We start from the raw sequence: 23,925 nt of genomic DNA, 5'->3' as shown, positions 1-23,925 counted from the left end.
CGGGGGATGACACAGTGGTGGGAGTGACTAATTCCTTGTGTGAACCAAGAAAGGCTTCACAGAGAAAAATACCTCAGGGAAAAGCGGGTGTTTGCCAGAGTAACGATGATCACAAGGAGAAAATTACAGAATAGGGGATTCGGTAAAACCACAGCGAGTTCTGGGAAAGAGAAATGGTTTAGAATAACTGAAGAAGCTCTTAGGGCAAAAGTGAAAATGGGGGACGTAAGCAGATACGAGAAGGCCTGCAATCTCATCCAGTGACATCTAGGGGAGGGTTGGTGAAAACAAAGTGCATGAGCTAGTGTTTGCCCTAATGTTACGAGTACTTGTTTGTCTCTGAAGATGTTAACACCGCATATTTCCGCAGTATTAGTTCCCTATAGTTGCTGTGACAAATTATCAAACAATTATCAATAAATTTGTGATAAATTATCAACAAACTTGGTGTCTTAATATAATACACACTTATTATTTTACAATTCCAGAGATGAGGAGTCGGAATTGGGTCTCCCTGGGCTAAAACAAAGGTACGGCAAGCAGGGCAGACTCCCTTCTAGAAGCTCTGGGGGAGAATCCAGTTCCTTGCTTTTTTCAGCTTCTAGAAGCTGCCTGCACACCTTGGCTTGCGGGCTGTTTCCAGCTTCAACGCCAGCAAGGCGTGGTTGAGGATACCTCATGGCGCATCACTTTGACAGGCTCCCTCTTCTGCCGCCGCCATCTTTCATTTATAAGAAATCTTCTGATTGCATTGGCCCCCTCTGGATTATCCAGGATGATTTCCTCCTGTCAAGGTTAGCTGAGTAGCTGTTAGCTGGTTAATTCTCCTCTCCATGCAACCTAACATAGTCATACGTTCTGAGGATTAGGGTGTGGGCATTCTGGCGAGGGGGCGCTGTTCTGCTCATCACACATGATTTGTACACATTGACTTACCAGGTTACTTTTCCAATATCAGTTCCAGTAGACCTATAACACTGTCCTATGATGACAATGCTAATAATAGGTCATAGGTTTCCCTTATAAGAGATCAGAAGATCTAATCAAAAGTTATTATCACAAATCCTCTAAAAATGTTTAAGACATTGGCAGGTAGCTCATCTTGAGAAAATGACTCAGCCAAGCAGCAGAAAGGTTCATTTAGATCATGTTTTATTTGTTAGAGCAAGATTTGACAGACTTCATTTTAACGGCTGGAGAAATGAAGTTAAAATCACAACATTTCGTATATTGGCATACTTTTACAGGTTAGTGCAGAACAATTACATATTTTTGAAATAAAATTACTGCTTCTGCGTTTGAATGAGAAGATTTGAAGACAGAAGCCTTACATTTTAGCAGATATACATTAATAGTGGGAAAGTGTCAGGAAAGAGCCACCGTGAAAGTTTCCACAGTTCTTAGTGATTTCTTTGCTATAAATAACATTTTAAAATGTGTTTTTTTTCTGAACAAAAAAAAATAGCAATTCACTTTATGAATACTTTCATATTTACAATGCCCTTTTACAAATAGTAAGTTAAAAGGGAGTATTGCCATGTGATCTCAACATTTCTAAAATTAAAAAAAAAGAACTCAAATTTCCTAGTCTAATGAGATACAGTATTTTTCACTACACTGAAAGGTTATAGCACACAGTGCTTCAGTTTATATACACTATTTTTACATTTACAGGCATGAACAATATTATATTTTGACACATTTCTGTACTACTGAATAAGCATTTGAAGTCACCATCTGTGAAATAAGTATAGAAACAGCATATACCTCACTCTAACGTGAACCTAAAAACAGAACAGAAATGTTTAGTTTTTCCTTTTGTAAAGTTTTGTGTCCTTTTTAGACTATTCGAATAGAGAATGGACATAAATACAGGTTGGAGTCATTTCAGTAGAAATTTAAGTTCAGAACATTTCACAAGATGGTAAGATGTGTTTGTTCAGTACTTGATTTTATCCCTTTAATTTCTCATCTAGTTTACAAAACAAGTGTGCTCAAAATACATCTCATTGTTGTAACAGCTCTTCCTTTTTTACTGTTTTATATTCCACTCCTTCGTTCTCTTACGCTCCACTTTCTGTAACAGAGCTCATTACCAAGATGATAGGGGACTGGTTTCAAAGGCAACATGAGTCACAAAAATATCAAGCCAGGGGTTTCCTTCAGGACATGTATATATTTTTTGTGTTAGAAAGAAAATCTTTCCTTGGGCGTAGTGATATCACTCTGAGAAACCAATTACTTTCCAAATATCTGCAATACTACTTTTGACATAACTAAGTCATGTAGGTAAGCTTACTATACTTATATGGTACATAATTTTATCTCTTATTATCTACAGTTTCTATACAGTAAACAGAAAAACTGATTTAAAATATTTGATTATCTAGTAATTAATAATTGGGTCATTTTTACACATCGGCCGTCCATAGCTTGACTTTTATCCATAGTTCTCTTTGTTTACCTCAAACATCCGAAACAACAAGGGACATTTTTGAACAATCTATAATATTCTTCTTGGATCTAGAAAGAAAAAAGAAAGAAATATTAAACATAATTGCAGCAATCACAACAAGTTACTTTCAAATTACATTAAACTGTTATATTTGGTTTTCTAAATCATTACTGTCTTCTGACTACCTGTCAGAATACGCTCCAGTGAGTATAAGCTATATTTATATCCTTACTAACAGGTTTTTTAAAAGCATATTGCACTATGAACAACTAGGTGTTCTGATTATTTTGATATTAAATGTACTGCATTTAGGCAATAAAGGTACATGCAATAAATCTATGAGAATGTTTATCAATTTGGTAGCTGATGCTACAAAAATATTCAATGAGGTCGACAAAAATAACAAATTGCTTACCTTTCTAGATAAAACACACAGGAATAAGAAGATGAACATCCCCTGGAAGGCATTGCTGACAGTGAAGAGGTAAGCGGTCACCACGGACGCATGCACAACGTGGAGAACACCAAAGATCCAGGTGGTGCCGAGGAGGAACAGGAGAGCAAGGGCTCCTCTGGCACAAGACCTGGAACCAATGTGAAATAATCCAGCTGAAAAATCTACGTGGACATCCCCAAATTCCTCCAATCATGTGGGGAGTCAGTTTTTGCATAATCGAGGAATCTTTGGTAAAGACCAGTCATGGTTTTGAAACTGACAAATTGTGCTCAAGTTACAGGGGACAGGTTGAGGTATCCTGCTTGCTGCACTGTGGCTGGATGTGCTTCCAAATTCAAGGCATCATTATTAAAATATGGTCTTTTGCAAGGAATTTCCTTAATCCTAAGATATTTTCATCTGGTGTACTGCAGGGTGTATGCTTTGATTTCCAATCTAATGTTGTGGTAACTCCCGAAGGTTAAGACAGTTATCTGTTAGAAAGTATTCTCCCTAAGAAACCTTGAAAAGGCTACCATGTGCCGGACATCAACGGAAGCTTCTGTTTCCTTTCAGTCTTGGTGGAGAAGAATGTTGAAGATACGAAACAAGAATTTTTTGTTTTGTTTTGTTTTTGCAATACAGTTACGTCAAAATAAATTCATGATAGAAAAGCGATTTCTTAAAAATTAAAAAAAAATACATGCACATAGTCTCTTTTATACATTTTCAACTTATAGCCTGTGAGTTTCAGTAAAACAATCTTCAATCCTGCTTACTGAGGACACTGCCTTGAAAATAATGATTATTTTCTCATTCATTCTTAGTGCAATCATTCTTTACTGCCGAAGATGTTTAAGCAGTGTACCTTAGAAAAAGCATCATTCTTAACCTTATTTAAACCGGCAAACTATATGTAACTATGAATGGTGAAGAGTAAAAGAAAGTAACTGATCAAACATTTGCTAAATCCCAGCTGTAAATCTGGTGCCAGGTATCCAAGCTCCAGGAGAGTTCCCAAACCACCTGAAATCAGTTGTTTCTAACATTCCCTACAGCTCACTTCAATTTTTCCTGAACAAATAATTTTCAAGGTCTCAATAAATCAGCTTTAAAGGGAGGAGGTGATGGAAAAAATCACGGCAGTATGCAAAGTAGGAATCACAAGAAAGAAACACAGTTACCAAGCTCTGAGAACTGTTGTGCAAAAGAAAATCACTAAGGCCTTCTTTTGTCTTCAAATGCAATCATCATTTGTTTTTCTTTTGAAGGGGAGTATATTTAAAAAGATTGCTTTACTTACCGTTTAATCTTTGATGATGATAGGCTTATCGAACATATTAAATGCTATTTTGCCTTAAGTATTTAAAACATGATGGGGGAAAAACGTAAAAAAATCATTGAAAAGTTGTCCTTCCAAAAATGATTTGTACTTTAAGTTACCAAAGCTTTTAATTACTAAAGAAAGTACAATTGAAAAAACACTTACCTTATGTTCTCATAGCAACTAACTTCTGGTTTCAACCCTGCAGTGTGACGGAAAACTTTGTATATGATAACTCCAAATGCCAAGAGATTAACCTGAGGAAATAAATTAATTTCAAAAAAGAGATAATTTTCATAGTAAATTAGATAGAAATAAGGGAAATAAACAAGTAGCAAAGATATCAAATAAATAGAACCCAGCAAATCATGGCATTTTTATGTATATTAAGAAGCACAAAGCCTCTGGTAGACTTACACAAACAAATCTGTGGTTGATCTTTACAAATCACTGAAAATTGCTGGTACAAATGGTAATTAGTACAGTTTGCCAGATTGTATTAAGCACCTGTTCGAGAACTTCTTCAGATGTTACGATCACTTCTACAGATTGATGAATATCGTCTGCTGCCAATAATACGGTTAATATACATAGTAAGATAAATTTTGGTTTGAAAAACTTTATGAACACTTGAGAAATCAAATTTTTGTTCATTAAATCGTGTGCTGTTTCTTTGAAAAGGAGTTGCAGTGATAATTCTGTCAACCCTCTGAAAGTTTAAACTGGAGAAGAGAAACTGAAAGGAAATAAGAAAACTCAGCAGAACATGCTCAATCTCTATTGCTAGAAAATGTCTGAATATACCTTCTTTGGTTCAACTGGCTATCCCTTCTAAAATTCATGTTGTTGTTTTCTTTCCCTAGATTTAACCTCATGAACTTTCAAAATATTAGCCAATGAAATACATGTTTGTGTGAAGGCATATACATTTTTACTGGAAAACACATTCTATTATTTATATTTCCTCACATGAGCTAAATAGGGCACGCAGAATTTTTACCCCTTCTAAAGTGACTGCATTATGTAAAATTTCCTCTTTTCTTTCCTTTCTTGTATTTTTGGAGACCTGTAAGTCACGTTTGTAGTGTCAGAGGATTAACTGAGGGACATATTTTAAATGTATATCTATTTTAATATAAGCATGCTAGTAATTTAAAATATTAAATTACAGCAATAATTTGCAGGTTAATCTTTTACTGAATATATTTTATTAATCCAAATAGATTTTTCAAAAGCCATTTTGTAATAACTGTAGCAAAGTGCAGTATTTTAATTTTCAGCTAATTCTTACACTAGGATTTCAGAAACTTACAGAAAAATTCTGTTTTTTTCCTTCTATCCACTAAGGAGTTTTATATAGTTCCTGAAAATGAAATTTATAAATTACTACTATAAAAAGCAGTATAAAATAAAGGGTCAGGTAATTTCACGTTTCTGGGTCTCCATGGAGAGGTCCTTGAGAGAAAATCTTAGAGGAATATGGATGTAGTCCCTTCTTCTTGCTTCCAAATGTCTATTACTTCTAATTATATGATTACTTAATTTTAATTACAGTAAGTCCCCCCCACAAAGAAAAAATTTCAGCAAATGCAGAGAGGAGATAAAATATATTTAAATTGATTCAGTCAACAGTTTCACCCTGTTGTATTATGCTCAAATAACTAATTGAAATGACAATTCAATAGTATTTAATTTCGTAAGTAGCCTTTGCTACTTATGAAGGCGAGGTGCATAGTATTTATGAGATTTCTATATTTATAGCTTCTTTAAATAAATTTAGAAACAACAATGGTATTTAATTTTATAAAATTATAAATTATATAATTTATATAATTACATATAAAATATAAAAAATATATATATATATACACTTAGGCTTTTTAAAGTTGAAGTATAGTTGATTTACAATGTGTATTAGTTTATTCTAGTGTACAGCACAGTGATTCAGTTATGCACATATATTTAATAGTCTTTTTCATATTCTTTTTCATTACAGGTAACTACAAGCCATTGAATATAGTTCCCTGTGCTATATGGTAGGACCTTGCTGTTTATCTATTCTGTACATAGTAGTTTGTATCTGCCATATGTATATTTTTAAAAATAATCAAAGTATTAGCATTTGGTTAGTATAAATATATACTCAAAACATTATTGGTTTGATAATCTTCAAAAAATTTTTAATAAGGTGTTTATACTGAACTTGTCATCTCAACAAAGGAAGTGGCATAAGATAAAATAACTTTAAATGATTACAAAATTGTTCTCTAATGAATAATTTTTCCAAATTAGTGATTTATAATATTAAAGTTTCTTAAACTTCTGTTTTTGATAAAACAAATTAAAAAAAAATAATCACCCATGTTGCTAGGGTTTCTCAGAAGTGCACACACATTTTAGAAATGCTCTTTTACATTATATCCTAAAACAGTGAAAAGTGGAAATGGAACATTCTCCATGGGTGATCTAGTTCTGGAAAGTACACCTTCTCTGCATTAAAAAGGAAAATGTTTACCTATTATAAAAACCAGGTGCTGCTGGACGAACAGGAGACTAATTCTTTGTCCATAAATTTCTATTTTCTCAATTGTAAGATAAAACAGATTAAAGCATTTTTATCAAAAGGTGTTATGGTTTTGTATAATAAAAATACTCACAAATACATTGATTGTATTATCTGCATTCATTGACAATAATAGAGATATATGGAATTTTTTACTTGCATGTGTTCCAAACATTTTATAAAGGGTCTATTAAGTGGCTGGTAGAATGGTGAGGGCTGGGTACCTATTAAGGAACAAAATATTGTCTTTTGTTCTCATAAACTTATTAAGAAAATAGTAAAAAATAATCATACAAATACTTATAATTCTACAAACTGTGAAAAATGCTCTTAAGTCACAAATTTAGACTGTTAGGAGAAATTATACGAAGGTGGATCAGGATGAAGGTTTGGAAGTCTATCTCTTAAGATTTAGCATTTAAACCAGGACCTGATGAATGACAATGCCTGGGCAGATTGAGAATGAGGGAGAAATGCTTTCTGTGAAGGAAAATGACATAGAAAAAGCCTTGATGCTTGAGAGCGTCAAGAATGCGACGTGCCTTTAAGGCATTAACCACAGTGGTGGCTGAGATGTAGCAAACACAGGGAAGAGGATCAGGAGGTGAGGTAGATAGACAGAGATGAATAGTACTTAGCTTTTCTCTGAAAGGCAAAGGTTTTTTATTTATTCTTTCGCTTAAGAATCACTTATGCACTATAGTCCTTTTTCTCAAGGAACTTACAGTATAAGGACGGAGGTGAGCAGTCAACAGTCAAAAGCAACACTATTCAGGACGTGTCATGCAGCTGTTTGCACAGCAGCAGTAGAACCCAGGCGATGATGCCTTAACGTATGATTTCTAAGCCCATCTTCAGTGACCAGCAGAGCCCAAGGAGGGCAGCACAGAGAAAAGAAGTGATTTGTCTGCATCTAAGTCCTTGGACCCATCTATGTACACTCGCTTCCTGGGTGGTCAGACCCCGTGGCTCCAAATAGTATCCTTAGATCCTATCTGACTTCACCACTTGGAAATCTAATTGGCCTCCTAAGTTAAAAATGTCAGAAATTAAACTGCGGTCTTCCCCGAAAGAACCTACTTTCGCTGTAACCTTTCTTACTTCACACATAAAAGTTATCTCATTTTCCAGCAGATCAAGCTTACTCATCAGCAAACCCTTCATCTCTACTTTCAGACCATATCTGGGATATGACCACCACTTGCCGCCTTCACAGAGCCTTTCCTGGAAGAGGCCACCACCACCACCCACCTCCTGGGCAATCGCAAAAGCCCCCTAACTGGTCTCCTGCTTGTATCCTCGCCTTCCTACAATCTACTCTCATTACAACAGTCAGACCAATCCCTTTAAAATGTAACTCAGACCATTTCTCTAGTCAGAACCCTCCGGTGGCTGCCCATCTCAGGTTGAACCTGAAGATCTCACAACAGTCTCTCAGGCCTGAAATGATATACCTCTTCCCGCAAGTCCTGCTTCTCTAAGCTTTGATCACTTCACTCCACTCACACTGGCTCCTCTGGTCTCCCTCAGCACACAAAGCCTGCCTTCTGGCCGCTGGATGTGCAGGGCCCATGGGTATTCCCATGGCTCTCTCCATCACCACCTCTGTTTAAATGCCCCTTACCAACGCACTGCCTCCCGGTGGACTTTGATGAAAAGCTGAAACCCGAGTGATAAAGTCAGACCTGCGTTCAATTCCATGGCAGTGTAGAGAGTGATGCTATTCTTTACTGCTTTGGACGATGCAAATTCTTACATCAACGTGCTCTCCCCTTGCCTTAGTCGCTAGGAAACTGACAAAAACGCTCCTCGACTAAACTGTGGTCGGGTTCCTGTGAGCCCTCTTCTCTTCTAGGCCTCGACCTTGGGCGTCAGTGCCATCCTTGCGGTGTCCAGTTTTAGCAAGAATCCTGCTAAGTCAGCTGCGAGAGGATCTTCCCACTCTTCATATCTGATCACTTTCAATATCTAATCTAACTCCGCATCTCACATCCTTGATATCTGATCACCCCAGCCTGCCATTCAGGAAGAAAGCTGTTAAAGAAAGTTTAGCAAGAATTCTCCCTACCCTTGATGTCTCCTCTTAGTGATTTTCCATCCACCAGCCCCACTCCCTCTCCCACACATCCCCTGTTCCTTTGCCAGAAATCCCCAGCTGCCTTTATTGTATTCAGAGTTGAGCTGCATCTCCCCTATTTCAATAGTTTTGATATCTATCAAAATAGTCCTAAATAAAAGCCTTCTTTACCATTTTAAGAAGTGGCAGAATAATTTTTTTCCTTAACAAATCTCAGAGCCAAATCCAAAGCATATTATAATATTCAGCAAATTTCAGATAACTAGAAAAACTTACATTTACTCCTTTTAAACTGCCTGCATTTTTTCTTTATCCAGAGATGTATGTGATTTAAATTCTACTTCCAATAGAGTAAGAAAAACCCTAAACAAAGAATCAGTATCACCTAAAAGCACATGACTTTATTTACTTAGAAGTAGAAATTAAGTTGAAATGCTATGCATTTTACATGGTATGGAAAAATATCTTTCAGGAAAGAATATTTTATGAAATAAGTATGAACAGCTTGAGATGCTATAAAAACAAAAGCTCAAAACAAGAGTTAAAAAGTATTTCTGATACTAAGAGATAATTTGCAATTATTCTAGAAGTAATGACTTTGAGAATTGATAGAGAAATATTTATATTTTAGGTTAAATAGTTGGAAAGACACTATAAATACTGAGCTTACAAGCAATGGCTACATCAATGAGAACATATTTTAATTCTTCAGTAAATCTTTAAAATATAATGAAAATTTTTATATTAACCTTAATTAGGAAAATGATGCCTTTAAATTGATTCACACTTTCACTAATTTGTGTTTATCTATATGTGCTGATTCTCTTATTATTTATCTCTAATGTTAGTGTAACAAAACACAGGGGCTAATTAATGACTCAAATGAGTAAAGTCATTCATTATCATTTTTGTCTCAATTTTTAAAAAATAATTTTATTTGTTTAGATAGAGGTACTGGGGATTGAACCCAGGACCTCCTACATGCTAAGCATGCCTTCTAACACTAAGCTATACCCACCTCCTCCAAAAAACCAGTTTTAACTTATTAAACCTTTTCTAGGAATAAACAAGACAAGGACATTAGATGGCAAACATAAGAACTCTGAAATTCATCGCTGCACGTTAGAAAACTGAAGAGAGTGAAAACAGCTGTGAAGAATCATTCAAAGTCATGAAAATTTAACCCTTGAGAAAAAGTAATATTTTAAATTTAAAAATCAGTTCCCTCGCTTTATCTTGAGATACCAGAAACCGACACATTGTAACTGACTATACCTAAAAAAGAAAAAAAAGAGAGAGAGAGATACTTATCTATACAGAAAACTGTTTCTTCACTTCATTAGTACACGCGCTTACTTCGAAGTTTGGCACACATGTTCTGATGTTTTACAGAGTGCATTAAAATTTTTAAGTGCCTATTTTTTTAAATGAGAAATTTAAATAGATGAGCTGGTGAGAGGGTGGGAGCTAATTCTGAAAGATTTAGACCTACAGGTACGTTCAACCCAAGGGCTTCAAATTCAGACTTCAAAATAAAGCATCCTGATTAGTCATTTTTCCTTTCTTAGTCTTTTTCTCAATAATTGATGAAGCCATCTATATGCTGATGTCAAATCTCACCAGAAAGAATGAGAAATTTTCTCTTATAGCACTTTTAGACTCACACTTAAATTTTTCATATATATCAAGCAGGATCTAGTTCATTTAAGAATGTGTCATAATCACAACTACTATATCCTTTCAAATAGTTTTATTACTTCTAAATTAACTGGCCCAGGACAAACCTGCTTCTGCCACGGACAAAAGCTGTGTTTCTACTGGCCTACCAAGAGACCATTTAAAAAAAAAAAAACAAAACTCATTTTCAATCCCTAGCCACTGCAGAGATGGCTAAGTGCTTTTCAATTTAAGCTTTAAAATGAAATAGAGATGACCTATTAATTAAAAAAAAAACTGTCTACTAGCTAGATTGGAATTAAGTACTTAGAGTTTTCTCTTCTGTCTGATTTTTTCCTTTTTTTCTTTTTTAAAAAATTATTTTCTAATTGGAATCACCTCTTTGCATGCCTCCGTGACAGTGATATGGACATAGTATAGGGGTGTGTGGTAAGTGGAATAATGCCCCCTCCAAAAAAAAGTCTACATCCTGACGTCTAGAACTTGTGCATACAGCACAAGGGAGTTCACAGATAGAATTAAGGTTATGGACTTTAGGACAAGGAAGTTATCCTGGATAAGGGCTCAATGCAAACATGTGAGCCCTTAAAAACCAGAGGGGAAGGCAGAAGGGATTCAGCAGAGAGAAGAGAGATGCAGCCGGAGGCAGGAGAGAGGAGGCAGAAGTGGAGGTCAGAGGGAACTGAAGACAGAGCCAGCTGGCCATGAGTCGGGAAGTGTGGGCGGTCTCCGCAAACTGAGACTCACCACTGTCCAACAGTCAGCAAGGAAACCGATCGCACGAAACCGAATTTGGCCAATGATCTGAATAAGCACAGAAACAAATTCTCTCCCACGGCCTCCAGAATGGCTGATGCCTTCAGTGAGACCCTGGGCAGAGGGACCAGCTGAGACACGCAGTACCCAGACCTCTGACCTACCGCACTAAATTAATAGATCCGTGGTGTTGAAAGCCACTAAGTTTGCAGTATTTTGTTCCAACTGCATCAGAGAGCTAATCCAGGGTGAAAGCCACTCTGGATTAGCTTCCTCTTGCTGACTAGATAGATTTCACTGTGAAACACCCTGTCATTGTAGTGTTTCTTATTTTTTAAATAAAATTTTAAAATCCAGTTAAAAATAAATACTAATTTATCACTAATTTGTATTTATTATTGACATTCTAGGTATTTGGTGAGTAGCCAACTATATAAAAACATTCATTATCTGTGGATTCTGCTTCTGTTTCTAAAATAAAAAGATCAAGACAAAGACGAGTTATAACTTGTAAATGACTTCCTTTCCAGCAAGTCATACATGCAGTTTGTACTTTCAAGTACCTGTCACATTTTTTTTGTTATAATACCTGCCTTTATAGGCCCTTCTAATAGCGTTGCTAGCTTGGTAAATAAAAATACAAGATGCCAGTTAAAGTTGAATTTCAAATAAACGACAGATTATTTTTTAGTGTAAGTCTGTCCCATACAACATTGGGGACATATTTATACTTAGAAATAATCTGTTGTTTATTTGAAATTCAAATTAACTACTTTCTTGTGGTTTGTATGACAACTGTGACTTCATAGCTGATTCTTTTTACAATCTAAGGACACTGACTTCTTAGTAGAGAACCCCAGGGACATTTCCCTCTTGACATAGGCTGATACATACTGTTTCAAAAGACAAAGGAAGAGGGGGTACATTTTCAGATATTGCAACCATTGTGGAACCTAAACCTATGTGTATGTGCTGAGACCAAGAAAATATCCTGAAAGTATACAGTGGCTGAAAACATACATAAAAGTTTGAGCCTAATAAAGACCATGCCCAGGCCTGGCAGAACCACACCCCCTGGAAAGCCCTGTATCTTCATGGTGAAGATGGGTCAGGAAGCAATGGATCAGGCTGGCACCTGTTAAAAATCTTTTACTAAAAAAGTAATAGTTGAAAATAAAATTTCCAAAGTTTAGATGTGAAATTGCATTAGTATAAATTTAAGGAAAACTCACAAATTATGATACCACCATGCTTGTGGACCTTTTGTCAGAACTGTGGAGTGGAATAGCTTTTCCCTCTTCAGACACCTACGTGACCCCCTTAGGAAGCATTTTTCTCCTAACGTCACAAGCCTCGTGGTGTTTAACATTCCCTAGACTCAGGATTTAGCATCCTTGGGGATGTCGATAGAGCTGAGAGATATTCCTCTGCTGCAGGTACGAACACCCGGCTGAGGAGGCAGCAGAACACAGAGAAATGGGAGTACAGTCTATACTTACACGAAAAAAATACTGAGTAATCTGAAACATATCTAAGCATCTGAAACAATCTGAAAACATAGTGAATATATTTAAGTAGGATCTAAATACCATAAGAGAAGAGTGTTCTTCATAGATTTCTCTGGAATGTTAACAGCATTCCTGATACTCCACTAATCTTTTGAGGTTTACACTTTAGAAGACTACAGTGCTCTCCTACCAGACACTGGATGAACGGTTGTTCTGGAATAAAAGCGTTTTTCACATACTTAGCACCGTCTATAAAATCGAGCCTCATGTCAATAACAAAAATAAAACTAACTAATATTTACTGAGTGTTTTCTACGTGCCAGACACTATTCCAGCTCTTCTTTATTTATTCATTTATTTAACCTTCACACGAACTTTATGGGGGAGGCAATCTTATTCCTCTCAATATTATCGTTACAGATGATCCCTGACTTACAATACTTTGACTTATTTTTCAACATTATGATGATGTGAAAGTGATACGCATTCAGTAGGAATGGTACATCCAATTCTGAGTTTTGATCTTTTCCCGAGCTAGCAGTGTGCGTGCACATCACTCTTGTGATGCCGGGCAGGGTCGCAGCCGCAGCTCACAGGCAGCTACACAGTCATGAGGGTAAACATCCAACACAGTGACAACTGTCTGTACCCAAATGTCCACTGTTTTTCACCTTCAGTACAGTTTTCAATGAACTACATGAGATCTTCCGCACTTTATTATGAAACAGGCTTTGTGTGAGGTGATTTTACGCAACTGCAGGTAACATCAGTGTTCTGAGCCTGTTTAAGGCAGGCTAGGCTAAGCTATGATGTTGGGTAGGTTAGGTGTGTTAAATGCATTTCAACTTAGGATGGGTTTATCGAGCTGTGACCCCATTGGAAGATCTGTATCATTACATTTATTTCACATTTATGGCAACAGAGGCATAGGGAAGCTAAATAACGGGCCCAAAGTGATACAGTTAGGATGGAGAGCCAGGAGGCATCCTCAGGAGACCCGTCTTAACGTTTATGCTCCTAAGAGCGTTGCAAAGCTGGCAAACCACACAGATGAAGGATCAGTAAAAAGAAATTCAATTCACACCTGACAGTTCAAGGATTTAATTCTGTAGACTTTTAAAATTTTAACAGTTAACAGTAACTTTATGTTAGAAATGGTAGAAGCAGGAGAGTGAAACACTCATGAGCAGTGATGTGGTGAGCTATCTGGCATTAGAGTTCACTGAACTTAGTCAAGATGCCGGTGGGCGCAGGCCTTGTTTACACTGAACAGGATTTAGCGTTCAATGCCAGTGATTCCCTAATGGAGACACCTGTTTTCTGTTTGCTGTGGTCAGAGATTTAAGAAAATGATAGTTTTTCCTTTGCTGGTGAAGAGCAGAGCTTTCTATCCTATCCTTTAGAGTTCTAATATGGTTACTGGTTTCACGTTGGTGGCCATAAGTGGAATGCAAAAAAAATCTGTAGTTGCATAGGAAGAACATATTGGAATGCTCACTGATATTTTTCCAAGGACACTGGTGCCCTCATTTTTGCCCACATCACACAAACACACCTCTGATGGAAGCCATTCAGAGGGACAAGTGATTCTTACTGAAGGTAGAGAGGGTCACCCCTTTGTTATCTTTTGGCTACTGCAGTGTATCCTATGTGCGCCTGCTGGGTGGATTTCCAAGGCACATTAGGTACTTCTAATAAAGTGACCCCAATAAAATGAAGAAGTAAGATGTAATGTCTGTAAGTGTGCTGTGGGTTAAAGTCAATGCTGAAAAGGAACACACAAAGGAGAAAACGACACAGACGACAGTCTTCCTACTCTAAGAGTGAGCTACGTGCCAGACACCTTGCAAGTCTGTGTAAGTAAGTCAAGTTAAAATTCATGAAGATCTATTCAAATTTGACAATACGTTGTTCAAAAATTCAAAATATTAAGAGGACTACTTGAAGTAGATAATTTAGAGCCACAGTTTTCAATTGTATGTAAAGTCGTGCGTACTCAATTCAACACATAATTTCTCTAAAGTCAAGAATACACGTTTAGAAGTCTTCTTAAAGTTTTCTACTTACCAGTGAGAGTTTTAAAAAGTCATGTGCCATTGGAGAAAAGCTTTGTTCTTTCATGATGAAGTATGTTAACTGAAATAATGCATGAAAAATAATACGGCACAAACTTAAATGTATTCCCTTTATACATTTAAATGTACATTCTTTTCAGTAATACTAATGGAAAGTACAATTTGAAAACATTGCTGAAGATGTGAAGAAGTGAGTTTTAGAACAGAGTACCTAGCGTGGTGTATCTCCTATATAGTGGCACTAACCTATGGCTTTAATGTATCTTTGTGACAGTTTAGCTCTGATAACCATTAAAACCAAATATTAAACTGAAGTTAGATCTATAACTTTGGATTGCTGTATTAAAATAATAATCCATATTTCATTTTTAAAAAGAAAATACTAATGATATTTTAGTGAGAATCACATTGAATACATTTAAATATTGTTAGTTCATCTTTAATCTTTTAAATCTGTATTTTCAAGCATGCTTTTAATGTACACTATGTATATATATGACGTATAATGTAACGTGCATAAGATATTAACAAACTAGTAAATGTATACAGATTTTCAAGATAAAAACATACATTTGTTGAAGTACATATTTTTTAACTGATGGGCTCTTTAGTCAAAAAAGTTTGGAGATCATTGCCTTGTATGATTTGATAGTTTCAAAAAGGCACCAGATAGATCTTTAAAATAAGTAGAATAAGTAGACTTTAGAGCCACACTTCAGGGATTCAAATTCCAGCTCTGACACTTATTTGATTCTTTGCATTTCATTTTCCTTGCCTGTAAATTATGAATATTTTCGTGCTTATCTCATAGGGCTGTTGTGGGCATTAAATTATATGCATAATTAATGTAAAGCACTTAGAAGAGTGCTCAATATATAAGTTCATAACAAACCTCATTATGACTGAGTTATTAATTCATTTGGAAGTATGTTCTGTCTTGAAAATTTGAAGTGTCTAGCAATAAATACAACATGTCTTTTTTCAACAATTGTACAAGCATCATTTTGTGTTATAGTCTCATGGGACCTGCAAATAGCACCTAAAAATACCAGAACTTGTATCTGTCAGTCTTTATTTTAGGCAATATGTCTTCAGTAGAAAACATAAGATTTTTTTCCACTTTCAGGGCTTTAAAATAATGCCAGCAAAAATAAACACTTAAATAGATATAATTCAATAATTTGTCAATTATTTATTGCTCATGTAAACAATTTCCTATTATTGTTAAAAAAAAAAACTCCTCAAGGGTAGAACTGAAATTTCCAGATAAAAATCCTTGCTATCTTTAAGAATTTTATAGAAAAAGGAGGAGTAACTATGTTTCAAAGGATAATCCATATATAAAATTACCTGATACCTTAAATGTAAGAAGCACATCCTTAATGAATCCAGTCTGATAGTCTGGGATAGCATATGGGAGAGGATAGTTATACTTTCTTACGTCACCAATATAGAACAGGGGTCTGCAGACTTTTTCTGTAAAGGGCCAGATAAGTAGATAATTTGGATTTTGAGGGCCATATGGTCTCTATCACAATTACTCAATTCTGCCCACCACGGACACTTAAATGGCCTTAAGCAATATGCAAACAAATGAATGTGACTATCATTGGAATCAATGAAACTTATTTATAAAAACAGACTATGGCCATTGCAGACTTCTGGTCTAGAATCCAAGATCCATGAAGGATAAGGACTTTTTCCTATTTTATTCACCGATATATTCTCAAGGCATAGCACAAAGTCTGACTTACAAAAGATGATCCATAGACATTTGTTGAATGAATAAGAAGATGAAGGGTGGTACACGCCAAACCCAGGTATCCTTAATGGCTTATGCAAAGGAGCATTCAACCATGAATTTGATTAAACATTTTAAAAATTATATTTTATTTCATCTTGTGTCTTGCAGATTTTGGCAAAATGGTATCTTATTAGAAATCTATTATTTGTGTACAGATATACCAGTTGAAACTGAGAGACATAATTACCAAAATGTAATGACCATCTAGGAATAACTTAAGAAAAAAAAAGGAGAAGAATGAAGTTACACTCCTTTGTTTTAGGAATGGATACCTTGAGATGCATGCAACATTTTGCATCTAACAGAAATCACAGACCCATGGCTTTTATGACGTATACTTGTTAATCAGACTTGGGCACACAGGTAGGTCACAACCAAAGTCGTAATCAAAAATGGGCAAAATGCTGCTTCATTAGGAAAATATCTTCCCACAACCCCTGAGGTAATAGTTAAATTATTGCTCTATTTTATTATGGTAAAACCCCACAGCAATATATAACCATCTTAAAAATATTGTTAAAAAATCACACTTCATATTTTTAACATGTTTCTGTTAGGAATATTTTAATAGCTGATTTTTTTCCAGTGTTTAAAAGAATAATTTACTAGTCTCCAAGCAGAATTAAAAAGTGAGGAGAACTAGAAATTTATAAACATGAAGGAGGAAGTGACCTGGGTGGGTGTAAGTGAACTTCATGAGCGTATTTTTATGGCTGGTTTTAACTGTAGATGGTTATAAGCCATAGAAAGACAGTAGAAAAGGAACAAAGGTGAAGGAGAAAAATTATATGTGAAGAGTATTTACAGCAATTGTTCGATTTAATGTGACAATGAAAACTGAGTGAGGAAATTTCTTTTGTTAAGCTATAAGTAAGGAAAAATGTTCCTTGAATATACTTGCTGTATAAAATGAAGGTAGAGGTTATTAACAATTAAAAAATGTATACAAACCTATAGAAATCATTTGACTGTTACTTAGCATCTCATACAAGGCTTACACAATTAAATTCAAAGATGTATCTAAAGCTATGGCCAATTTAAAAGGCAAAAATAGAAGAGGGACTTAAGATTGTCCCCGCTTTTAAAAGACGTTTTTATCCTTTTAATTTTTTCTTTCTTTTTTTTTTTTTTCCTAACAGTAACTCTGTATATCGTTTGGTAACATTAGCCTCATGTACATATCAGAAATCCAGGGCACAGAAAGGACCCTGTGTTATGTACTTTTCACCAATCATACATGGCTTTTGAAAAACTCTAACAATATTTGGCTGGGACCTCATTTTATTCAATGCCAATGTTAAAATTGCTAGTGAAAGCATGCTATAGAAGGTAGATCTAGGTAGATAGACATAGCAATCATTTCTAAGGTTTAAAGAAATAAAGTAAAAGTGATGTTATAAGGAATGCTTCACTTGCTATGCCTTCTGAGAAGTCCTCTCAAAAGAATCCCATTTTCATGACGATGACGGTCTCTTTAAATTTCCTTTTTAACAGGGAAGAGCAAATCTGATTCCACAGTGGATCTGTTCCTTTGGCTCTAACCCTGCGCTCTGTTCCCGGTGCTTAGTCATGCTGGTTCTGCACCCTTTGTAAAAGAATGTCGCCTCCAGCTGAAAATATACAGGAGAGCCCATTCTCAAGGCTCTGACCTATAAGGGTGTAACACTTTTCCATTTACATAAAGGCACAAAGTTGCAGAACAGAGAATAGCATTGGTCTTATTGGAGGTTTACAGGAACATCACGACCTGACCTAAGTAGACAGCTGCAAGAGCAAAGGATTAAGGATTCTGACATCAAGAAGTCTGCAACCACCAACCACACTCCCTCCTCTTTTTAGTATAAAAGGAGACTAAATTCTGACTTGGGTAAGATGGTTCTCTAGGACTTTAGTCCCCCGTCTTCTTGGTCTGTTCTGCTGGCTTTTTGAAAAAAGTCACTATTCCTTGTCCCAATAACTCATCTCTTGATTTTTGTCCTATCATTTGGTGAGCAGTAGGAACTGGGACTTGGTAACATCTTTGGGGATAATAATTAACATTTTTAACTAACTGCTGTACTTGGTACATCATTTATTTATTCATCCAACAGTATTACTTGAATGATTACTACCTGGAAAACCTCAATGATAACAGACGGAGAGAAAATCCATAAGGTTTTACTCTCAAAGAGTTTACTGTCTCCTGGGTAAGATAAGACAGATATGGATCAGTTATTAATCAGTCATTTAAACTAATAGTCATGTAATTATAAATGGAGAAAGGTCTTCAAAAAGAGAAAAAAATGTAGAAAAAAATTACTTTTGAAAATAGATTTCTGAATAGAGCTGCTTTATAGATTTATCCCTACCATGAAACCAATTTGAAGTATTTTTATTACCTACTTTTCACTTGCAGAAATATTCTAATTTTGATGATAAACTGATGGACCACCCTTATCACCAGCTTTGATACAGGTTTTAGACTTGACCCCAAGAGCAATGTAAAGCCAAGAAAGATGTAAAGAGGGGGTGAAGAGATGTTTGGATTTGCTTTTCCAAAATGTTACCTCAAGCTTACTGATGTGTTGTCTTAGAGTTGTTTGTTACACACGTTAGCTTGATACACTAATTGAGAACAAGGCCTCTACCACTGAGCTGTATGCTCTTTCCCATCTCAGCTTTTTCTTGATGAGAGAAAATGAAAAAAGAATTTGAGTAATTAGATAGTATACAGAACATTGAAAATTGCTTATTGATGCATAACAGTTAAAGGAACAATCAGCGTCCGGACTGTCTGTATTCCTTAATCCAATGTAGTCAGAATTTTAGGAAGGATATTTTGGTTAGTGGTTAGATATGCTTGACAAATATCCAGAAACAGCAATACAAAATGGAGGAAGAGACTTTTATAGTAGGCAAGATTTCCCTCATTTCTAACAAGATGGAAAGTGATTTATTTTGACATCTACACTAAGTAAAGAATTGAAAGTTTATGAATAATTTTTAGGAGGTATATGGTTGCTGGGTCTCTCACAACTCCCCCCGAAACCATTTGTGGAATCTGGGAGATGGGAACAAGTTTTTCATGGACCCAACAAAGATCTACTCCCTTCAATCCTGTGCAAGGAAAGATGAAAGTCTATGCTGTGCTGAAACAGCGCAGGATTTGGACTTGGAAAGCATGAGCTTGCCTCTACCACTCAGTAGCTGGATGATACAGAGTAAACTGCTTAAGCTCTCCACGCCTTAAGAAACATTTCCACTTATTTAAACTGCAGAAAAAATGGTGGCTCTGAATGAGTGTGAATTAATCTCTAATGAATAAAGGCTGTGCTCTAACACTGAACAACTTGGGCTCTCTTTTTGAACAGATACCATCAGGAGGCATGCTTTTTTCATCAGAAGGAATTTTAAATGTTCCTTTCTTGGGAAGCGTTGAAACTAGACATACCGTTTTTATATGAGAAACAGAAATCAAGACAGTCCCACACAGATAGCCCATTCTCTCAGAACGAGCATTTTATGTTTTGCAGAGAACACTGAAGAGGACAGAGGGACATGATAAATACCTATGGGGAAGAGTAAATATTTTCAGATGTGTAGAACAAGAGCTCAGCAAATGCTAAAAAAGACTTATTCAAAGAAGGGCTCACTGTTGTTGCAGGTTAGCTTGGGTAAGGACGCTGTGTTACACTCAGAGGATGATCAAAGCAGAAGAATGATCAGAATATGTAGTGTGCTGTTGGCCAAATGTGAGGATTTTTATGTATTCTTAGTGAGTAGAGGCTTGAAGATTTCATCTGTTAGCTACATAAGAATGTACATAATTTGCTTTAGTGTAACCAGTTCTTCTCAAGGAATTAGTACACGTCTTTAAAAAGTTATAAATTACAGAACCCCCACAGGTATTTACAGATAAGTCAAGATTATAGTTACTAGATCTAGTGAAAATTTAGTAAAACATTATCTCTTACTAAATGCCATTACTATCTTTATTTTGATGTATTACTGAAGCTTTTGCGAGGATTAGCTATGATGCTAAAAGGGTTTTGTAAAGATTAAAAGACTAAACGGATGTAAAGTGAATAATAATTCTAATGACCATCTTGCTCTAATAACATCCCTGGTGCTTCCCTCTCACCATATCATTATGTAACATCCTTCACTGTAAAGCTGCATTTATAAGAAAATACCAGTGGTAAACTTCACCTTGACTGGTTATTTCTAATTGGACTTGAGAGACCCAAGCGTTTTTTTTTTTTCCCAGTAACTTTTTGATCTCTCATTTCTATGAAGTTATTCAATTTTTATGAAATTTTCTAGTACGAGTCCCAAGGAGAGTATTTGTGAAGGTATTTCCGGTAAGAATATAGCTCCCACGTACGGGGATACCTTGAAAACTACAAACGTATTATTTATGATAAGTATTTTTTTAACTCCATTTTTTCTTTTCCTTTTTTTTTTTTAATTTCAGCTACCTGTTTCCAGAAGGTCAGAATAATATGAAAAAAAAGTAGCTAAATGTTATAGGCCCTGAAATTCTTTTTAATACATAATCTCAAGAAAAGGTTAAACTATTTAAGTGACCTGAACCACAGAGGTCACTAAAAGATGCATCTAACAAATTAAAGCACGTAGTTAAAATGTTGATGCTGTTATCCACAACATTTAAAATACAATAAACAGTGTTTCTAATACAGCTTCAATGGGGTCATCTAAAGGACATGCCCAAACCATGATTTTAATTATTTTTAAAAAATATTTATGCTATTTAAACAAAGCTGCAAAAGCACTCCTATAAGGGATGTTTAATATCCGAGTCTACAGTATACTGTTGCTCCCAATCAAGAGAGATGGGAATATCACCCCCACGGCACATTTGGTTGCGTCTGAAGACATTTTTGGTTGTCACACCGAGGTGGCGATGATGGTGGTGGTACTGCTGGCATCTGGCGAGTAGAAGCCAGAGATGCTGCTAAACTTCCACGCAGCACAGGCTGCACAACAAGGATTTGGTCCCAAGTGTCAGTGGTGCCACTGTGGCAGACCTTGGTCTGTTATAATTCTTCCTGTTGGTTCATATATTTCAATTTAACCATTAGACACCATAGTAGATAAAAATGTCTACTGTTGGCAAAAATGTCAGGAAATAGACATTCTCATATGTTATTGATGGAAGTATCAAGTGAAGGAAATATTTTGAAGGCAATTTGTAAATTTGCAAATCTTCCTTTACTTGCATTTGTACTTTTAAAAATTGAAGTCTGGTTGACCGACTTACAATATTACATTAGTTTCAGGTGTACAATGCAGTGATTTGATATTTTTATATATTAGGCACCATCCAAAGTTATTAGTTATTGACTGTATTCCCTGTGCTGTACATTACACTTCCAAGAAACACTTCCTAACAGTTTTATATAGTGGATATGCATAACTGTATTGAAACAACAATTCTCTGTGCAGTATTATTTGTAATAAGAAAATACAGCAATCAAATGTTCATCAGTAAAGAAGTGGTTAAATACATTACAGCATACTCATAATATGGCATGACGAAAAAGGGCAGAATTGTATATTCTAACAAGGAAGGATCAATATGATATACTGCAGGTTGTAAATAATCCAGGTTATTTGAATTTATAATCAAATTCCTTGCTTACATTGATACATATATTTGCATGTGTATGTGTGTATGTGCGTGTGTGTGCAGGCAGAGGTCTAGAATGATACAAAGTAAATATGAAGAAAAAGCGTAGTCAATCATGGAGACTATGAGTATGTTTTGAAACGTTCCCGTTTTACTTTACATAGCCTTGTAATATTTGTATTTCAAGCTTGGGAAATTTGTGAAATTAAAAATGTAATAATAATAACAGTAATAAATATATTTAGATAGATATGGTCCTTCTTGTAAGGGTTATGTGAGAAATTCATTTTTGAGAAGGTTTTAATAAGGATTTCCCAGAGAAAGGAAGTTAAGAGATTGTAGTCGTAGAACCATTAGAGGAGACCACTGCAAAACACTGGGTGGAATTCTGGGCAACGGAAAAAGAAGGGAGCAACGTAGCATTCTAGAAGCACTCAATTATAAGAATTGTGATTCAAATCCAAATGAAAGTTCTCACTTTTTTTTTTTTTTAAAAGAAGATGCCTTGTTTGGACACAGCTTGATCAGTATTTGCCTCAGTCAAGCAAATTTCATTCTTCGGCACATAACATGTCTATGGGAAAACTTCAATTTCTACTCAAAAGTTAAATTATTTTCACAAACTCTTCTTTATATTTGTGTACTTGAATCTAATCATTTGCACAGTTTTAGTTGAAAGAATTCAGCACTAAAGATGAAAAATATTGGAGGAGGAAATAAATTATGAAAATTATCTGCAGTCTGCAGCTTGCTTTTACAAAGATTTAGAAATCTCTTTCTTGTACAGCTCAATCTTTCAAAAGCATGGCTAGGCCCTTTCATGTACAGTTATAATCTCAACATTCTAAATGTAGTGTTTCATAGATACCATCAGTGGGGTCACTGGCTCACACTTCAGAATTCTAAGACAGCCTTCATGCTAATGAGTCAACACCTGAGGAAGTGTTTTCATTTGATCAATGCAGAATACGTTGCTGCTCAAATACCTAAGCAGTTAGCATTTATCAGAGTAGGTTGAAAGCTGGAATCTTCCTTTGAAACAACATACCTAGGGGTAGAAAAAAGCCACCAGGGCTGAACTAATTCAGTTCGTACTCATTTACATATTGTCTTAAAGGCATTATTATAACCCCAAGCCAGACGTGCCCCCCAGGGCTCCATTCATAACAACAAGCAAATACCATTTACCGAGAACTAGTTCTCACTTTATAGAAGAAATACGAATACTCCATGTAAGAATTAAAGCCATTGCCAGTTGTTCTGTAAAAGAGTCTTTTTGGAGGACAAGTCTGTCCAGATTTGTTCAGAGAAAGCTGTGAAAGCAATCTTACTCCTCGTATAAAGCCAGGCATCACAAAGTCTCCACTAATTATCTATTTAAATTTGAAGGCTCAATTACAACTTTTCTTCATTCTGGAAAATAAATACTATTTATTCTATTAAATTTCGATTGCTTTTCTTTAAGCTGTTTCACACTTAGTTTCATTTCAGTTAACTTTTTCCACCAGAGTGTACTAGAGACTTTTAACAAATTCCACAAAGTAACAAGCACTTATATTATAATCATATCTTGCTATAATTAACCAAATGCTGTCGTATCTTCACCAATATTTAAAAAACT

At 35.5% G+C, this 23,925-nt stretch overlaps 1 protein-coding gene across 1 annotated transcript in view; it reads right to left on the bottom strand.

The window, feature by feature from the left end:
• Positions 1-1,135: 1,135 nt before the first annotated feature.
• The window catches only part of ADGRL4 (adhesion G protein-coupled receptor L4), a 116,358-nt gene continuing 93,568 nt past the window's right edge, over positions 1,136-23,925 (bottom strand). The window contains exons 14-16 of the mRNA XM_072974189.1: positions 4,381-4,472; positions 2,871-3,039; positions 1,136-2,523 (exon numbers count right to left, since the gene is read on the bottom strand). Of these exons, the coding sequence (XP_072830290.1) occupies positions 2,461-2,523; positions 2,871-3,039; positions 4,381-4,472 (324 nt within the window). The 3' untranslated portion in view covers positions 1,136-2,460. The remainder of the gene's footprint in view (positions 2,524-2,870; positions 3,040-4,380; positions 4,473-23,925) is intronic.

Source organism: Vicugna pacos, chromosome 13 (genome assembly GCF_048564905.1).
Source record: "Vicugna pacos chromosome 13, VicPac4, whole genome shotgun sequence".
Taxonomy (NCBI): Eukaryota; Metazoa; Chordata; class Mammalia; order Artiodactyla; family Camelidae; genus Vicugna; species Vicugna pacos.
This window is presented reverse-complemented; position numbering and strand designations above follow the sequence as displayed.